We start from the raw sequence: 19,661 nt of genomic DNA, 5'->3' as shown, positions 1-19,661 counted from the left end.
GGGGGGGCGGTCAGGGAATGGGGGGGGCTGGATAGGCATGGGAGTCCTGGGGGGCCTGTCAGGGGGCAGTTGGATAGGCGTGGGAGTCCCAGGAAACCTGTCGGGGGCAGGGGTGTGGATAGGGGTCAGGGGACAGGGAGAAGGGGGGTTGGATAGGGGATGGAGTCCCAGGGGGGTGGTTAGGGGCGGGGGTCCTGGGATGGGGCGATCAGGGGACAAGGAGCAGTGGGGGTTTGATGGGTCGGGATTCTGAGGGGGATGGGAAGTGGGAGGGGGTGGACAGAGGGCAGGGGCCAGGCTGTTTGGGGAGGCACAGCTTTCCCTACCCGGCACTCCATATAGTTTTGCAACCCCGATGTGGCCCTCAGGCCAGAAAGTCTGCCCACCCCCAGGACCGGCTCTAGGCACCAGCAAAGCAAGCACGTGCTTGGGGCGGCACATTTCCAGGGGCGGCATTCCAGCCATCCTTTTTTTTCAGGGAAGTTGCGCTGTCGGAGCTGCGCCACTTAGATGGGGCGAGGGCGCTGCACTCCTGGCCGCGGCAGAAAGGGGAAGCCCCAGCCCTGGGATGCTGCACTGCCAGAGCCCAGCCACTACCTGGGGAGGAGAGGGCAAGTCCTGCCGGGGAGCCGCGGCTGTGCCACTTCATCTGCGCACTGGCTGCTGCGCTGCCTTGTGCTACCCCTTATATCGGGGCTTCTCTGCGCGGCTGGGCAGGGGAGGGGGTAAAGCCCCCGCAGGCACTGGGAGAAGGTGACATCACTCTCTCCGGTTCCAGCGCTGCCTGCGAGCCCCAGCCCCACCTGAGCTTGGGGCAACAAATTTTTTGCTTGGGGGTGGCAAAAAACCTAGAGCTGGCCCTGCCCACCCCTGATCTAGAGATGCTTCAGCTCCATATTTCAGTTTAGTCTGATAACTGCTATGCCTAAACAAATGTGTGAAATGTGGATGACTCAGGGAAACCTCTCTCCACATACAGAATCAATGATCACAACCGGGAATAAGAAAGAGGATGTGCCAGTCACACTGGAAATCTCGGGATGAATGCCTTTGTAGACCGTGTGAAAGGGAAGATCAAAACTGAAACAGTCTTTCTATTCCCCCAAAATCTGAAATAGGAAAAAGATGCTTAAGAGTAAGATTAAAAAACAAAAGAAACTGAGTATAGCTCTGGAAGGAATAAGCAAGAGTGGAAAGATGCAACAGCGGGCCACCAAATCAGAAACAGACAATAATGATTACTGGGTAAGTGGGGGATTGTCAGGATTCCTTCCCCACTCTGAACTCTGGGCTACAGATGTGGGGACCCGCATGCAAGACCCCCTAAGCTTATTTTTACTAGCTTAGGTTAAAAACTTTCCCAAGGCACAAATTCCACCTTGTCCTTGAACAGTATGCTGCCACCACCAAGTGATTTAGACAAAGAATCAGGGAAAGGACCACCTGGAGTTCCTGTTCCCCCAAAATATCCCCCCAAGCCCTTACACCCCCTTTCCTGGGGAGGCTTCAGAATAATACCCTAACCAATTGGTTACAAAGTGAACACAGACCCAAATGCCTGGATCTTTGGACAATGAAAAAAAAATCAATCGGTGCTTAAAAGAAGAATTTTATTTAAAAAAAAAAGAAAAGGTAAAATCCCCTCTGTAAAATCAGGTTGGAAGATAACTTTACAGGGTAACAAAGGATGCACAAAACACAGAGGAACCCCCTCTAGCCTTAGTTTAAAAGTTACAACAAAACAGGGATAAACCTCCCTCCAGCAAAGGGAAAATTCACAAGTTGAGAACACAAAGAAACTAATACGCCTTTCCTGGCTGAACTTACAATTTCTGTAATATGAGAGACTGATTCAGAATGGTTTGGAGGACATGAATTGATGTCCAGTCCCTCTTAGTCCCAAGAGCAAATGAACACGGAAACAAAGCCTCTCCCCCTCCCCAGATTTGAAAGTAACTTTTGTCCCCATTGGTTCCTTTGGTCAGGTGCCAACCAGGTTATTTGAGCTTCTTATCCCCTTACAGGTAAGGAGAAATTTTAGGCTATGCTTATGGTTATGACAGGGATAAAAGCCTATTATTACTCTATTCTAGACCTTTCTGTATTTAACCCTTTGCCAACACTAGTATATCATGTTATAGCACTAAAGGTCTCTGAATTAGTCTGAAAAAGGAATATAGGCAGAAAGGAGGCTTCAGAAAGTATTGAGCCAACCAACCTTCTTCATGACTGTATTCTGCAGTATTCGCTACCTATCGTCATACCTGCCAGCAGTCACTACAGGTTAACACCTGTACCCAGTGGCTGGTGTCCGGGTATGTATGGGTATGTCTACACTGCAATTAAAAATCCATGGCTGGCCTGCGCCAGCTGACTTGGGCTTGCGGGACTCAGGCTAATGGGCTGTTTAATTGCAGTGTAGACTTTTGAGCTTGGGCTGGTGCCTAGACTCTAGGACCCTGCAAGGTGGCAGCATCCCAGAGCACAGGCTGCATCCGGAGCCCAAATGTCTACACCACAATGAAACAGCCCCTTAGTCTGGCCAGCTGCAGGTGCCTCCCAGAAGCAACTAGGGGCTACTAGGGCCACTTTCATCCTTGACTTCCCTTCCCCTTCCAGTGAAATTAGCAGTTCAGGCTTTGCAAAGAAGCTGCACATTGTTTTGTGGGAGGAGGGGAGGAAACCTGGGAGCAAAGCAGCTCCTGAGGGGCAGGGAAATACACAACTACAGTAATAACAGGAGAACAAGGAGGAACAGAGGACTGGAGAATATGGGGGCAGAGGGAAACTTCAGAGAGGGTAATATGGAAGGGTAGAGAGGGAGACCATGAGGAGCAAGAAGCCAGCAGGAAAAGGGAATACATGTGTAAGGGACAGGAGCAGGAAGGGAGGCCAACGTTTGGTGAGGAGATGGAGAAGGGGGAAAAGAAATCAAAGTCCCCCCACCCCCATCAGTTAGGAGAAAGCCAGAGGAGACACTCATCTTTGTTGGTACAGTTAAGACAGAATTTTAAATCTAAGTTATCACACATAAATTGTGGGCAGGGCACTTTTATGGGGAAAACCTAAATGCTCCAAAATGACAAAGCAGAGGAAACCCCAAGGTGATTTATTATTTTAATTTGTAATTTTTAATTCATGATTTTGAATGCTTACTGTTGGCAATGCCTTATACAGGGGGTTTATTATCCCTACTCATCACCATGGGATTTAATGTGTATGAACCATGGAAGTGTGATCGTTGAGGGAGGTTTGAGAAGCTTGGACAGCAAACTATTATGAGAGAAACCAAACATTCGGTGAGTTGGGAAAAAAGGATTCAACATTTCTTGGCTGCATAATGTGTGGAATATAGAGAGATACTTGTAGCTAAGCTTTTGTCAAGAGCTCCAGGATAAAGCATATTTTCAAGGATTTAGAGTGCCTTGCTGTTGGAAACTGAATTTGGCTGAAAGTTAGTATACAACCTATCAATGAAACTGAATTTTGTCACTTCACATTTTTTAATCTCTTAGTGATGCATGAGCCCAAATTGCCCAGGGACTTAAAAGGTGTAACTGAGATGGACAGTGGCTTGAGGGCTGAGGCTGGACACACTGCAGGTGCTAGCTTGATTCGAAAGTAGGTTTATGAAATAGCATTTCCTAAATCAGGGTGCAGCAGCCAGACTAGTATCAGGGGATACAGGGAAGAGGAAAGGAGCAATTATAGTGGGAAAGCTGCACGTCTCCAAATCTGTCTTGCCCCCCCAGGGGACTCCTTTTAATACTGACTGCCTTTTGTCTCTGCTTCTGCTGAGTGCCTTGCTAGCTCTTAGGCCAGGTCTACACTATAGACATATATTGGTGAAACTACATCGCTCAGGGTTCTGAAAAAAATCCCCCCCTGGAGCAATGTAGTTATGCCGACCTAGCTCCTGGTGTGGATGGTGCTATGTCAGTGGGAGTGCTTCTCCTGTCGACATAGCTACCATTTCTTGCGGATGTGGATTAACTAGGATGACAGGAGAAGCTCTCCTGTTGGGATAGGAGTGTCTTCAATTAAATGCTACAGTGGCGCAGCAGCTCTGATGCAGCGTTTTAGGCATAGACCTGCCCTTAGAGAGAGAAGCTGGGTGAGGTAATATCTTTTGTTGGTGAAAGAGAGCTTTTGAGTTTACACAGAGTTCTTCAGCTCTGGGAAAGTATCCAGTGTCACAGCTAAATACAAGGTGAAACAGATTGTTTAGTATAAGTAGTTAACAGATATTATGTGAACTCCTGGGGGAATGCTGCACCAAAAAATTAAGAATTCTGTGCACAATATTTTAAAATTCTGCAAAATTCTGTATATTTTATTTGTCAAAATAACACAATATAATCACACCAGTTTCAATTATTTTGGTAATTTATTTCAAAATACCTGTCAGCAAGTTTGTCTGTAACAATACAGACAAAAGAAACCGATTCAGGAAATTTTTTTGACAAAGATTCCTTACTAGGCATATTAATAGAGTTTTGAGTAATTTATTTAAACTGCAATACAGAAACATCGCACCCCTCAGAAGTGCTGCAAAGACTTGGGGGGAGTCAGGAGTAGCAGAGGAGCTGAGGGAGAGGGAAGGAGCCTGGGAGTGTACCTGGAGGGTTGTTCGGTGTGGGTGGGAGAAATATGGAATAGGGTAGCCTCCCCCCCATGCAGTCCCTGGCTGACTCCTACCCTCTATCGTTCAGTCAGGCATATTTGCCCCATCCCTGTGTGTCCCTGCAGCATACCTTCCACATGTCCCCACACTGCCCTCCTACCTGTGTCCCTGCAGCTCCCCCTCCCCGGTTCCCATGTGTCCCTGCAGCCTACCTACCCCCATCCCCATGTGTCTCTGCAGCACCATCCCCATGTGGCCCCTGCAGCCCCCCTCCCATTCAGCCGCTGGCTCAATGCTGTCATCCCACTAGCTTCTGAGCCCATGCTCCAGTCTGTCCCCCCCACACACACTAGTCCTTCTGAACCCCACTCTGTGACACCCCCCCCCAATAGCCCCGCTTTGTCCATTCTATGCCTCCTCACCTGGCCCCGCTGTGAGGAATGCAGTCTCTCCCCCTCCTGGCTTGCTGCTCTCTCTTCTAGTGCCACAGCAGCCCCTGGTGGATGAAAAGTGTAAGAATCTATATTCTGCAGAGAAAAAAAATCTGTGGGGGAACATGAATTCTGCATGTGCGCAGTGGTGCATAATTCCCCCAGGAGTAAAAATTGTAAGAGACCATTCAAGGTAAAGTGGCCAGGTAACACTGCAGTCATAAGAAAAAAAGGGGTTTAGTGGGTTACAGATTATTCTGATAAGGCATAAATCCAGTATCTTTATTAAATCCATGATTTTTAGTGTCTAGTAAAGTTATGAATTTAAGCCCCCAGGCTTAATGAGGACAGAGGTCAGATATGGAGCAATCACTTTGTGAAAAGTGTTAGCACTTGGTTAATTATTAAGTATCAGATATGATGCCAATATTTTATTTAGTGTTTTGGGGAGAGAGGAAAACACAGGCAACAGGATGTGTTACTCCCTGCCACAAAACTCAGTCTCTCAAACTGGCCAGTTCCCTGTTGGACAAAAACCTGGTAAACTGGCTAATTTCCAGTGTCTAGGTGAGACTGTTAGGGGTTGCTTTGCTGAGGGCAAGGGAGGATTTGATTGCCATGAGGAGAAGGGCTGGAGGAGGGTTATGATTAGCAGTGACTCCTGCTCTTGCAGCCACTCACTCAGCCCAGGAGACAGCAGGGGGTGAATCAGTCAAGGCTGAGAACTTTTGGAGCTCTCAGATCGAGAAACTGTAGTTCCTCCCAGAGTTGTTTCTTGCCGTCCAAATTCTCTGTTCTGATCCAATATTAAAAGAAGACTCAAAAACCTTTTGATGTATAAGCAACCGAGACCATAAAAAAAATTCAGCAACATGGAGGAGCTCTGGTTTTGCTGTTGCTCCAACAGCCTAATAAATCAGAATTTGCAGGATCTGAACTGGAACTTTGTCTACTCAAAAGTTTCCCTTCAATGATGGCTACTTGCAATGAGGGTCTCTGTCAGCTTCCTACCTCCTCTGCATACTGCCAGCCTTGAACCTCTGGCCACAAATAGCTAAATTTCTCGCCTTAAAAGACCACCACCACAATTCTTAGCCTGTTCCTTTCAGTATTTCCAGCCCAAACTGAGGGAGGAAGTACCAGAAATTTCAAGAGAAAGCACATTCTCTACAGAGCAAAATAATTCACCCCTATGCGGAGGACTTGCATATAGGCCCATGAGCAACTTAAATTTCATTTAGCTGCTTTAAATAGGGCTTACCTGCAACTTAAGTGGCGCATAGGCCATGTGCACAGACAGAGATGAATCAGTCAATGCTAAGATCTGTGGTTTTAAATGTCTATATCCAAAGATTTTAAGGTTTGGATATGATTAAATCTGGAGTGTCCAGCAGCAGGTTAACTGATTTTCTTATTCTCCTGGATGTTCTAGCTGGAGATTGTAGAGTTAGACTTTGGCAGCATAGGGAAGGTAAGGGAGTCTTTATATTTCTACACCTAAAAAATTTTCACACTACTGTTAGATACAGAGCAAATACAGGAGAAAAGGAAAGTGAATCTCCCATCTCCACGATCTTTTCTAGAATAAATATTCTTGAACATAAAAATGAAAATTTTGGGAAGAAAAATATTTAACACATTTGGGGCCAAGTTGATGATGGCAACTTTTTGTGAGAGCACTATTGTGAGGCCTGTTACTGCAGCAATTTTCCATAAGGGGAATGATGGAAAATCTGAGCTTTTAGATCTAGCAACTTTCACAAAGCTGATTGTCAGACTAATCTGGAATGGTAGGGCATGTAGTTAAGCAAAGGAATATGACTTAATTTTATCTGAACAGAAATGTAGTTGTGATCAGCACAGACACTTCAGGAGGAAAAAGGAGCCTGAACCCCAAAGAATAAGCAATTGAATCAACAGATTTATAGTACAATAATATTGTTTTTCTCCAGACAGGAGGGAAGGTAGCGATTTCACTGTCTGTAATGGAAATTAAGCATTGTGGAAACAATACAATGGAAGCCATATTTACATATGAGTCAACAGGGGGATGGGAATTCAACAGAAGAGAAGAACATCATCCTGACTCTGGGAACAAAATGTTGAGTTTAGAGAAATATAAGGGGAAGCAATAAGCCATTTTGGCATCTATCACTTAGAGCAGTGCTACTCAAAGTGGTGGTCTGCGGACCGGTGCCAGTCCACGAGCCATCGGCTGCCGGTCTGCGGGCACATTGGAAAAAAAAATTGCCAGTCCCCCACATCAGATAGCTTGAGAAGCACTGACTTAGAGGACAAAGGGATCAGCATCCTCTGATTCTGTGAATGGTCGATTCTCCTGCCTAAGGGGCTAGAAATGTTGATAGCTGAGAAAACTGCTTAGGCAAAGACTGTAGCTTGGTAAAGTTATGTTTTAGTTACTAGAACATGTGTTATTTTTGTTTTGTTTGTAACCATCCCTGTCTCTCATTTTCTCTTGCTTGGTATCACAAATCTATGTTGTTTATTAATGAATTTATTTTTGTTTTATTATAAATTCACCCAGTGCTGTTACACTGAAGTAAGGCATTCATCCTCAGTTGAACCAGCAGGCTGGTGTGTAATCTGTCTCCTTGGAGACAGTGGCCCGACTAATTTCTGAGTGGTGTCTGGACTAGACACTGCAGAGAGATGTCTCTGGGGAACTCAGAAACTGGGGTTCACTGCATGTTACCTTGAGGGTTAGGTTTAGACTGGCAAATTCTTGAGGCGTTTGTTGGCGAGACCAACCGACTGGTGTGGCAGGGATCTCTCACAGTTTAAGCTCTGCCAAAGCTCTCACCTGCAGAGGCAGAGGGGTAACAGTGGCTTACGGTTCTGGGCACCTCGAGAAAGCATCACTTTAGAAAGAACCCCATTAGTCCAACTGGTTGGTTCTCCGCACAGGAGTTAATCTTACCCTGTGAAATGAAGCAAAGTGCAATTTCACAATATATACACACACATTTGTTTTGAAAGTTAAAGAAGACACTGCACATTTTTTCTTACAAACATATAAATTATTTTATTTACAAAGCCATGTTACAAAAAAAATAATAATAAAGCAAAAAACAAAAAAATACAATCGCTCACTAGAGAATATCTCCAGGCCCGGTGTTGAACCATGGCAGTATCAATCAGATACATGTTTGTTCTGTTTTTCCTTTTTTAAAACTGTAAGCCATAGAATTTACTATTTACACCTACTTTAGACATTTATTCTGCTTACAATTATCACAAGCATGGAATGAATTCTATTTGATACTGCTAACACAGAAAGGTGCAGGACAAAGAATGAAAATACTTAGTGTTACAAAATATGGACTGTAGAAAAGAAATTGACTGTACAAGTATGGCATTATTTTTTTAGAATGATTGGACATGCTTTCTTCAAAAGTTTTCTGGAAAAATTTCTAAAATCTGAAGTAGGAAAGCACAATATAGCAGGTGCAAATTCATTTCTGTGCAACAACAGTTATTTAATATACCCCATGACTGACCAGCTATGCAAAACCCACAGAGTTTTGTTAAAGTGCCATGGGTCAACAGCATAACAAAATATAAGGTGTAAATAGAAAAATTTCATTTTTTTTCTTTTTTTAAAACAATAGTTCACTGAGAATCAGCAATAATAGAATATGCTGTATAAACTATTCTCTACAAAGGTCGATCAGCACTATTTACAATTGTTACAACGATACAAAAGAAGGCATACAAGTTATCCAAGTCGCTTTTTTAATTTTTTTTATGGCTGACGGGCCTATGCATTGCGTATGTCTAACAACCAAAGCTTCTGAGCCTATATTGCTGGAAACAAATCACAAGATCTTCAGGCAAATGAGGGAGAAAAAGAACGGCTGAGTGAATGCTACACTAATAATGCATTATAGGCTGGTCCAGTTTATATCCATTTTTAAAAATGTTTATTTCCATTTCACTTTTCAGGCTGAAGTTTTTAATACATATAAAATCAAATAATGCTTCTTTAATGAAGGGAGAAATACCATGGGGTTTTCACTTGACACTTAGCTTTCACCAAATGCTGTCAGGCCTAAGCCAGTTGAAAAAAAATTTAAGCAGCATTCAAAGGTTCGTCTCCAGGTTCCAGCTTTCCAATTAAAAGATGCATGTAAAGAGCTAAAAGTCCTTAAAACGACTGAATTACTCCTTCAGTCACTGACAAGCTTTATTTCTCAGAAGCAGCCACGGAATCCCACAAGCACTATTTTCCCTCTGGAAGCAGAGGGACACTTCATCAATTACAGAGGGTAACTTTGTTACTAAGATTTTTAAATTCCTGCAGTTTTACAACTCAAAATAAATTAAACAACAACATAGTTCTGCTTCTAAAACTGAACAAGACAAAAATTGTGCAAAAATAACAAAGATATGTACACATTTTTCAGTCTGAAGAAATGGTCAATAAAAACATAATTCAAAGAACATTTTAAAAATATAAAACATTGCTTAAACTTTCCTACATTTCATACTGTTTCTGAAACTATTCTGGTCAGCTAGCTCCGAAATATAGTAAAACATAAATTATTACAAAATTAACACTATAAAAATTTACTTTAGGAATATCTTCTAAACTTTTTTCAAAGGGTCTAGCCTCATTTACAATTCTTTAAACATTTTATAATTCTTAAAATCTGCCTTAAGCCTTCTTTTTTAAAAAAAGAAAAAAGTAATCTCCTTACTATCTGCAGTCTCTCCTTTCCCCAAGATGTAAATAAACCAGCATATAAGTGCACTTTTAACACTGTAGAAATAAAAATGAACTCCTCTGTACTAATGTTCCAGTACCTGGTATCAATTTTCTGATTATAAAATCTACATTTTATATAAAAAAAAAATCAGTAATCCTATAAGAAACACTGTCAGTGCAATTCTATTGATGCAAACCAATCTGTTCAACTCCTGTCCTTGCAAACCCAAATTGTTTAATGAAGCAAATTAGTAGTATGATTTTAGGGGTCACAACTCCCATCACGATATGGGGAATTTTAATGTTGCGTTCCTACTAACTTTAGCAGGAGTTAGATGTGTAAATCCTCCATGTGTTGATTGGAGTACAGACTCCTTAAGAGTCATGAAGTCAATGGGAGTTATGGGTGCTGAGCATCCATCAAGATTAGTTCTTAAAGTTGCAATGCCCCAGTTGTTACAAACTGCTGAGAAATGCACTAGGTAATTTTTTTTTATCCATAAGACAAGCATAAATCCAGAGATTACTGTAGTTTGTAATTAATGACAACACTTTTTGGGGACAATTTAAAATCCAAGACATGAATTAGATTATTTTGGAATGTCCACTGTTACTGTTGTAAGAAACAAAGGGAGCAAAGCAACATTAATAGCTTGAGAAGGCATGAGACAGAACAAAGCAGAATGCACAGATCAGTGGCAAATACAAGCGAGAAACTAAACAATCCACTATTATAGCAGTTTTCTGTAAATTTCATTTAGAACCACAAACTGATAAAAGGTTAAATCCACCTGCAGGACACAGAAAATAAAAACTCTGTGTTGTAGGGTTGCTGAGAGCTAGAGATTATAGGCTGGTTCCTTTTCCTTGCTATGGAAGAGTCCTTATCCTACCAGTCCGATTTGATGTCTTCTAAAAGAGAAACCAGAGCCAGTTTCAAAACCATGAAACATTTCCCAGTACACACGCTTGTTCATTCAATACTGTAACAACTTTAATAATGCACCTGCTGCTGAAAAGGCTAAAAAAGGAATTTGTTTTTCTTAAATCTTGTAACAAGTAAAGTTTAATCTCTTTTGAGAAATAAACTCATTACATTAGACTCCAGTGAAAAGAAGCTGTATCAAATATGCTGTATGTTTCCATGTTTCTGTGTGTAGGGTTTAAAAAAAAAAGATTCAGCGATACACTGACTTAATGAACACAAGAATCAGGGCAAATGTGAAATAACAAACAGGAGGCAGATCTAAAGAATCTTTTCCTTATACATCACATCTCCACTAGCCTTAGGCAGAAAAGTTGCTGTAATCCCAAATGACATACAGTGCATTGTCACCTCTTACTATAGTGATCTGGTTATACATATTAAAAAACCATAATGAGGGATTGAAATATTAAAACGTTCAGGTACCTAAAAATATTACAAAGACAAAAAAAAAGAGATTAATTATAAATCTAATGCAGGGATGGATGTTATGGCCAGTAATTCTGGGGAAGTCTGCTTTTAGTTCGCAGCTGACATTAACAGGTAGAAGACATTTTCATGTAAAGTCATCACTTTACCAACTCCATTATGGTTTATTAAAAACTACACAGTGCGGGCTACTGTGACAATATCCTGATTGCTGCAACTTTCAGATACCAGATCAGTTTATGTAATTGACAAAAATCTTACAAAGAGACATTGCCATATAGCATAAACCTAATATCTGACTTCCAGAGCACTCTGTTGCCAATTCATATTATCAATATTAACCCCAATCATTCAAAAACTCTGAGTCAGGCCCCACTAAATCATGAGGTTTAAAAACAACAATATAGTTTGGTTTATTTGCGTTTAGGGTTCATGTTTTCAAGCTTCAGCTGTCACTGTGAGGGCTAGAACCTTACTTTTTTTTAAAATGAAAGCTCAGATTTTCACTCAGTGACTAACAGCTGGGGCTTTAGAAAAATCACCAAATATTGCAGTGCTTGATAAGACTGTAAGAGCTGGCAACAGTGTAATAGCTTCTGTTTATGTACGACTGCCACAAAATCAATGTTTTGTACTCTTGGGTTCTCACTGGTGGATCCAGTACAGTAGTTAACTAACAAGCGTTATTCCTAGGGTTGTGTATAGATGATGCAGCTGAATAAACAAAACAGGAATTGCCCCTTGAATCAACCAAAAATCTGTATTATGCCTTGTAACAGCTTTTGCCCCTGACTGCTGTTGGCATTTGGATGTCATTATCTCAAAAATAAAAGCCAGTGTGCAAAGAGAGATTTTCCAATGCATTTATTTATTATTAGTAGTTCTTCCTCCATGTACTTCCTCCTTTAAATCAGCAAGCAAGAGGGAATAAATTATTTTATTTTAGGTCATATTTTGGCAGTTCATCTCTAGATGATGGTGATTCAGATTATTGTCAATGGGGGAAAATGATACAAACTATCAGCATTAGGATTATCACTATTTCTGTTGTTTGTTTCTCTCCTCCCTTGTCTACACGGGGAAAATTGACCAGCATTGACTGCTTTGTGAGTGGCATTCATATTCCTGAATAAAGTCACTTCTGTTCTGGAGGAGACGGTCCATATGGGGAATAGCTATGGGGGAATATCTTATCCTTCTCTAGGGACTTGATACAGTGGGAAAGCTTGTGTCTTCCAATGACCCTGAGAGCTAGGCTGGTGGGAGTTTAACTCCTGGTAGGGCTGTCCAAGCTGGACATGTCAAAGGGTAGGGACCAAATGAAAAGCAGTCGACAGGTCCTCCACGTTGAACAACAGGCCAACAACCTGCCCTCTCAAACAAGCTGCGTTATACAAACACAACAAGGTAGTCATTCCAGCAAAGAGTATGATAGAGAGGGATGGCAGAGCATTGTTCATGCCCTGAGCGATGTCTGATGGTGTGGGAAGGACTCAGATTCAGAGTGGTTTGTATGGCTATGACAGTCAATTTCCTTGTGTAGACAAGCCCTTGTCTCCTCCTCTCTAACATTTCCTCTGTCCTACTACTCTTTGCTGTAACTGCATCAGCCTAGTCAGTTTCCTTTTGCAGTGAGTTTTGTGTGTAAAGCACTGTTTCAGTTGCTGCTGGCTGGTGTTCCACCACATCAGAGACAGCTGGCCAGGCAAACAACAAATTGATTGGGCTGTGGTGTGCGTGGCCAACAATATGCAGGAAACTCACCATTCATACACACTTTGGGAGCGATAAACTGCTGCAAAAAGAATCTTAATGAGGGGGAAAAAATCTAATATTAATTTATAAAAGGAGGATTAAATCTACAGAGGACAAAGATTAAAAATATAATTTAATACATAAAACGATTCAAACATTACTTGACAGAGTATCTGGTATTTGACTACTTAAGTGCACTTTTGCTTAGAAAACAACAACCGCAAAACTTACTTGTCTGTTGTGTACTGGGTTTGATGTACTTGAAGGACTGGATTGTGACAAAGCTACACTGCTATTTTTTCCAATCTGAAAGACATTAATTGAATAGTATTGAAAGGCACATTGTTGTCAGATGCATGGAAAGCCTGTATTGGCCTTGTTTTCTTTCATGTTGAAAACATCTTTTACATTTATTTAGAAAACAGAGGTAACATTGCTACTGTCTATTGAAAAACAAATTTCTTTAGATATATTCCTAGTGATCTCAGTGAACCTGTTAAGGCAGGCAAATGTAGTTACACTTCACAAAGCACATAAGAAACACTAACTGGAACAGTATGGGACAGAAAAACAACAAATCAGACGGACCCTCTGTCTAGCTTGTAGTGACTCGACTTTGACTTGTGGGCTACAAGCTGATTTCAGACTGATGCACTGGGCTGCAGCTAATCTATTGCAGCACCTCAAGCTAGTGGACACATTGCAAAGGCATCAAGCTGCTGAGTCTTCAGTAATCCTTTGGATTTCTGACCTCAACATTTATTACATTTTGCTGTGTGTCTTGGTCAACCTCCAGTACTTGTCCCTGTGAATCTGCAGCCCTAACAGCTGCAAATGGGAAGTGCTGTATTATACTCTGTTACCTCTGACTGTTGTGTAGGGGTACACTTACGACTATTTTGATTACACTGTTGAATTTTAGAATGGAGGAAGATACTTTGCATACCCCTAGTTTAATGTTTACACCCTTAAACCGCTTTTGTTATGCGTTGTCTAACAAAATCCTTTTAAAGTATAGTCAAGGTTGTGGCTTTTGCTTCTGTTTTTTGTATAGTTTATTCTACATATTAATCACCCTCTGCGTAAAGCAAGGTATCCCAATGCCCCTTAAGTTCCTTTCCTTGTTTTTAGCTTCAGTTTGCATCCTGAGTCTGTTACTTTCATAAATAGGTTTGTTGCATCCATTCCTTTATATTGTACCTTTCAGCATTATAGACTTTTTACAGACCCTTGCAATTGCTTCTTTTCTAGCTATTTCTCATAGATATATATGTTGTCTCAACTGCACAGAGCCCTCTCTGTCATGTTTGTTGTTTCCTTCTACATGTTTATTTCCCTGTACAGAGTATCAAAGCCATAACACATGTTGATTCAGAGCAAATCCTTCCCTCTGCTAGTTGGTCAGAGGAAAAAGGGAAGAGAGCATTTTTCAATCAGACTGACATGGTCCTTCTACGGTGCACAAGAAGGTATAGCCAGATTCATTTATTAGCCCAGTGGACAGGGAGTTTGCATTGCACTTGAGGAGAGGGACACTTACATGCTTTCTTCTATATACGTTGTATTAGCCTGCTCACCTACTCAATGCTTCCTTCTGCCTCCATCTACTGGGGCAGGGTTGTTTAATGGTAAGGCGTGTTTTTGCACAGAATATGTTAGAATGTCTGATTATAAAAAGAGTGATGGAAAAGGTATTAAATCTCTTCTCCATGTGCCCCATAACTGGGGATTATGATCCATATTATACCATGCCTTACAGTGCCTGGATTCAGTGGGCTGAGCTACGGACACTGCTTCACGATTCTATCCATAGCATGCTTTCTGTTTAACTCTGACCCCGTTAGTTATTTTCAAATGGTCTGAAAAGGGTTTCAAATGTGGGGAAGTTGTGTGTGTATGAGAGTATGAGGTAGACACAGCTAAGAGAAGACAAACTATGAACCTGATCTGTGTGTCCAAATGAGCTGTGTTTGGTGCCGGATGCAGGGGGAGGGTAGGGCAGGGCAGGGCAGAAAGGTAGTTTCAAGCCACCTTTCTAATCCCTCATATGCTGCGGCTGGCTGGGTCCTGGTTTGGACTCTGGCATAACAGTGCAGGTGTCTGGGGATTGCTAGAGCACACTCTGCTCAGTCCACCCTGCCCTGCCTTGGTACACCCTTGTGCTGGGATTGGGAGGCTCAGAGCACGTGGGATAGAGCTGGCTACATGGAATGACACCATTTGAAATCTTTCCTATACAAAGAGTATCATCAGCTGCTTGATATGGGCAGCACAAAGCCTCCAGAAACCAGTGCAGAGGATCTGACCCCAGGAGTGTAAATTTGCAGTGAGATCACTTTACTGGACCACAGAGTTTTTTTGAGAGTCAGTGCAACGTAATGTGTAGACACACATTTAGATAAAATTTAGTCAAAATATTATTATAAAATTGTCCATGGCACATCCCAGGGTTTGCATGGATGCCAGTGCTCTGTTAGGTTTTTCTCTCTCTCTGTATATATTATACCATGCCTTACAGTGCCCTAGCAGTGCAGTATACAGGCATTTATAACCACTCAGTACTGGGGAATGTTGTCTTTTTAAGTCTCAGGAGCATTTTCTCTGAGGATGCAGGGATCACATATGCTTATCCTGGATTGGTACTGGTGTGTGGCTGACAAACACGTTTGGAACAGGTAATTTACCAGAGCAATGAATTTCATTGTCAAACCGTCTTGATTTTATAACATTCATTGGGGAAGAAGCAAAGGTCTCTCTCCTGAGTGGAGTGAGACACACACTGAAGATCAGTGACTGTTTCCTTTTCCTTACTGCTCGTGGCAGAAGGGATATGAGAGCGTATGGGGTTGGTCAGAGTTGAGTTGGGTTTTTACCAGCTTTGTGGCCTTTTTCCCTTTTCCCCCAGGTCCTATCTTTTGTTGTTTGTCCACTCCACACATTTATCAGGGCTTGGTCTTTGTCTCAGTCCTACCTGTTCATGACATTAACCTTTAACATTAACCATTAACCTTTTTCCTCGGGGCTGTTTTGACTCAATCTTGGTGCCTCTATGCACGTTATCCAAAACAAGTCCTCTCTTTTACTCGTATCAGAGACAAGTCTGACGTATGGTTACAGACCTTCCCAGTACTGCATGCAGATAACCAGTGCCTGACATCTACAGTCACTAATGGAATAAGCTGAGCGTATGGGTTGTTTACAGAGTACTGCAACATGTAAACACTTTTCCTAGCCACTGAAGGCATCATCATGTCAAGTCCACAGCAGGGAGTTATAGGATACTATCAGGAGAATGATATGAAAAATTCATTATAGCTAATTTTCAAATTAAATTAAGGTCCGTTTAACTCCTCCCCCACTTACAACGCTTTGAACTGGTAAGTCTTTTCATTGGTATGTCTCATTGCTCTTTACAATGGTGGGTGATCATTATGTCCCCATTTTACAGATGAGGAAACAGGCATTGAGAGGCGTGGTGACTTGTTCTAGGGCAGGGGTCCCCAACGCAGTGCTCGTGGGTGCTGCGGTGCCTGTGGGTGCCATGGCACCTGTGAGGGCATTTTTGTGCGTCCGCAGGACGCCCCACTGCCGAAATGCCACCGAGAAGAGTTGCCGTTTCTTAGCGGCATTTCGGCGGGGGCGCTTCTCCTTGCTGCCGCTTTTTGGCGGCAGGGTGTCTGGCGCCCGCCACAGTCTTCTGGGAATAGCAATATGCCTCTGTCCTCTGGTGAGTCAGTGGCACATCTGGGAGTAGAACCCAGGGCTCTTGACTCCCATTCATTTAATGCTCCTGCGAATGTGATAACACAGGAGACGGAATCCTTGGTGTATAAACAGAACAGATTAACCATGTGGTTGCAGCAGCATGAGCTTCCTCACACAGCTCTGCTGGTAGTGCTTAACCCTGACATGGAGGGATTACTTCCAAGAGTGGGAGGGTAGTTCAGAGTCACAGCCCGTCTGGTCCATGGCACTCTACTGTGATGAGTAATAAAAGGGTTCCAGTCATGGTGGTGCTTTCTTGGTGATAGGGGTAACTTTACACAGGAATTAGAGTGAGGCCAGCTATCAGTTTATTCCACATATAAACCGGTCTATTTCACAGCCATTAAAAGGTAAAGCTTTCAGATATTGCCTCCCTGGGCCAGATTTGAGGTAGATGTGAAGAGCTCCACACCCTATCACCAGTCACCTGAGCCCTTCAGTGCCCTGCCCCTTGCTCTCTTATTATAAGGGGAGACCTACAAAATGCCAACTCTACATCAGGGAACAGCAGCAAGATTCCCAGTAACACTAATCTGTCGTAGAATTCTAGAAACACAAATACTGTAAGAACACAGCCTGTCAAGATTCAATCCAGCTTTAAACTGGCTTTGAACTTTTCCAACAGAAGACCTCATCCCCCAGCTTTTTCAATAGTCACACGTGAGGCGAATAAAGTTATTCAGTTGCTATATTTAGGTAGTTACAAGTTTAGATTTGTATGTAACATAAATACATGCAGTATGTAATGTGCACAGTCTTTATTATGTACCCATACTTCTGCCTCCTTGTTGCAAAGATGATTAGTTGCCAGTTACACTGAGCTCCATCATAATCACCTATAGTGTACTTAGTTCCCAAGGTAATGTTTTAAAGTGGAACTGTAATTACACTTATATAAATATTGTATGATGCTTAAATATCCATGTTCCTAAGACATTTATTCCATGTACTTAACCTCTTACTCTAGGGAAGTTTATCGGTACATATTAGTCTCACATTTACAAATATTCAGATAAGACAGGCCCTATGGTTCATATTATTTTGTTGTTTTACATAGTGCCATCCTTGTGCGTGGTGCTTTACAATAATAATATTACTTCAACAGTGCTTCACATATTCAAAGCAATGTACAAATATTAACTAATCCTCACAACATCCTTGGGAGGTAGTTTAGTACTATCCTCATTTGACAGCTTAGGGCAGTGGTTCTCAACTTTTCCAGACTACTCCTTTCAGGAGTTTGATTTGTCTTGTGTACCCCAAGTTTCACCTCACTTAAAAGCTACTCGCTTACAAAATCAGATGTAAAAATACAAAAGTGTCACAGAACTGAAAAATAGTTCACTTTTTCATTTTGTCTGTATGAAATTTTAGTTTGTACTGACATTGCTAGTGCTTTTTATGTAGCCTGTTCTAAAACTAGGCAAATATCTACATGAGTTGATGTACCCCCTGGAAGATCTCTGTGTACCCCCAGGGGTACGTGTACCCCTGGTTTGAGAACCACTGGCTTAGGAGACTGAAGCACAAGTGAAAGTGCAAGGTCACACACCAACTCAGTGAGAGAGCTGGGATTAGAACTCAGGACTTCCCAAGTTTGACCCCCACATTCATTTCTTCAAACCATGCTACTTACTGACACTCAGGCAGAAGGTGACAAGTCCCTGCTCCCAAGATCTTATGTGTACCAATATTCTGTAATAACATCATCTATAGTCTGACTTTCCTCCCTTTTGAGATATTAAAAGTTTCTTGTATCTAAGGCATCCCAGTATTTTGGGGGCACATATTTCAAAAGCACTGGCATGGAGATGGGAAGCTAAGGCTGATATATAGGGTGTTCCAATGATTGTCTGGGGATGAAGTTAAATCCAGGCCACTTGGACAGAGCTAAATGCCTAAGCTATGTTGTCATAAATATAAAGGGAAGGGTAAACCCCTTTGAAATCCCTCCTGGCCAGGGGAAAGCTCCTCTCACCTGTAAAGGGTTAAGAAGCTAAAGGTAACCTCGCTGGCACCTGACCAAAATGACCAATGAGGAGACAAGATACTTTCAAAAGCTGGGAGGAGGGAGAGAAACAAACGGTCTGTGGGTCTGTCTATAGTTTGTCTTTGTCGGGGATAGACCAGGAATGGAGTCTTAGAACTTTTAGTAAGTAATCTAGCTAGGTATGTGTTAGATTATGATTTCTTTAAATGGCTGAGAAAAGAATTGTGCTGAATAGAATAACTATTTCTGTCTGTGTATCTTTTTTGTAACTTAAGGTTTTGCCTAGAGGGGTTCTCTATGTTTTTGAATCTAATTACCCTGTAAGATATCTACCATCCTGATTTTACAGGGGGGATTTCTTCATTTCTATTTACTTCTATTTTTTATTAAAAGTATTCTTGTAAGACACTGAATGCTTTTTCATTGTTCTCAGATCCAAGGGTTTGGGTCTGTGGTCACCTATGCAAATTGGTGAGGTTTTTTATCCAACATTTCCCAGGAAAGGGAGGGGTGCAAGTGTTGGAAGGATTGTTCATTGTTCTTAAGATCCAAGGGTCTGGGTCTGTAGTCACCTAGGCAAATTGGTGAGGCTTTTTACCAAACCTTGTCCAGGAAGTGGGGTGCAAGGTTTTGGGAAGTATTTTGGGGGGAAGGACGCGTCCAAACAGCTCTTCCCCAGTAACCAGTATTAGTTTGGTGGTAGTAGCGGCCAGTCCAAGGACAACGGGTGGAATATTTTGTACCTTGGGGAAGTTTTGACCTAAGCTGGTAAAGATAAGCTTAGGAGGTTTTTCATGCAGGTCCCCACATCTGTACCCTAGAGTTCAGAGTGGGGGAGGAACCTTGACATATGTGATCAACCACAAATGAAAAACCATGCCATTATCCCCCGCAAAGAAATAAAATTATCCATTTTCAAAAGCCAAAATAAAGAATCTCTTCGTAGGTTATGTAAT

General features: G+C 42.1%; 1 protein-coding gene across 2 annotated transcripts in view; it reads right to left on the bottom strand.

Moving 5' to 3' along the window:
* Positions 1 to 9,568: 9,568 nt before the first annotated feature.
* The window catches only part of ATXN7L1 (ataxin 7 like 1), a 203,598-nt gene continuing 193,505 nt past the window's right edge, over positions 9,569 to 19,661 (bottom strand). Inside the window, exons 12-13 of one of the 2 annotated variants that reach the window (XM_084624839.1) lie at positions 13,182 to 13,256; positions 9,569 to 10,693 (exon numbers count right to left, since the gene is read on the bottom strand). In XM_084624839.1, the coding sequence (XP_084480965.1) occupies positions 10,652 to 10,693; positions 13,182 to 13,256 (117 nt within the window). In that variant the 3' untranslated portion in view covers positions 9,569 to 10,651. The remainder of the gene's footprint in view (positions 10,694 to 13,181; positions 13,257 to 19,661) is intronic. The other variant, XM_084624838.1, reaches the window with a different exon arrangement.

This window comes from Lepidochelys olivacea (assembly GCF_965140295.1).
Source record: "Lepidochelys olivacea isolate rLepOli2 genome assembly, chromosome: 1".
Classification (NCBI taxonomy): Eukaryota; Metazoa; Chordata; order Testudines; family Cheloniidae; genus Lepidochelys; species Lepidochelys olivacea.
The sequence above is the reverse complement of the archived record's forward strand: the minus strand, read 5'-3'. Positions and strand labels throughout refer to the sequence as shown.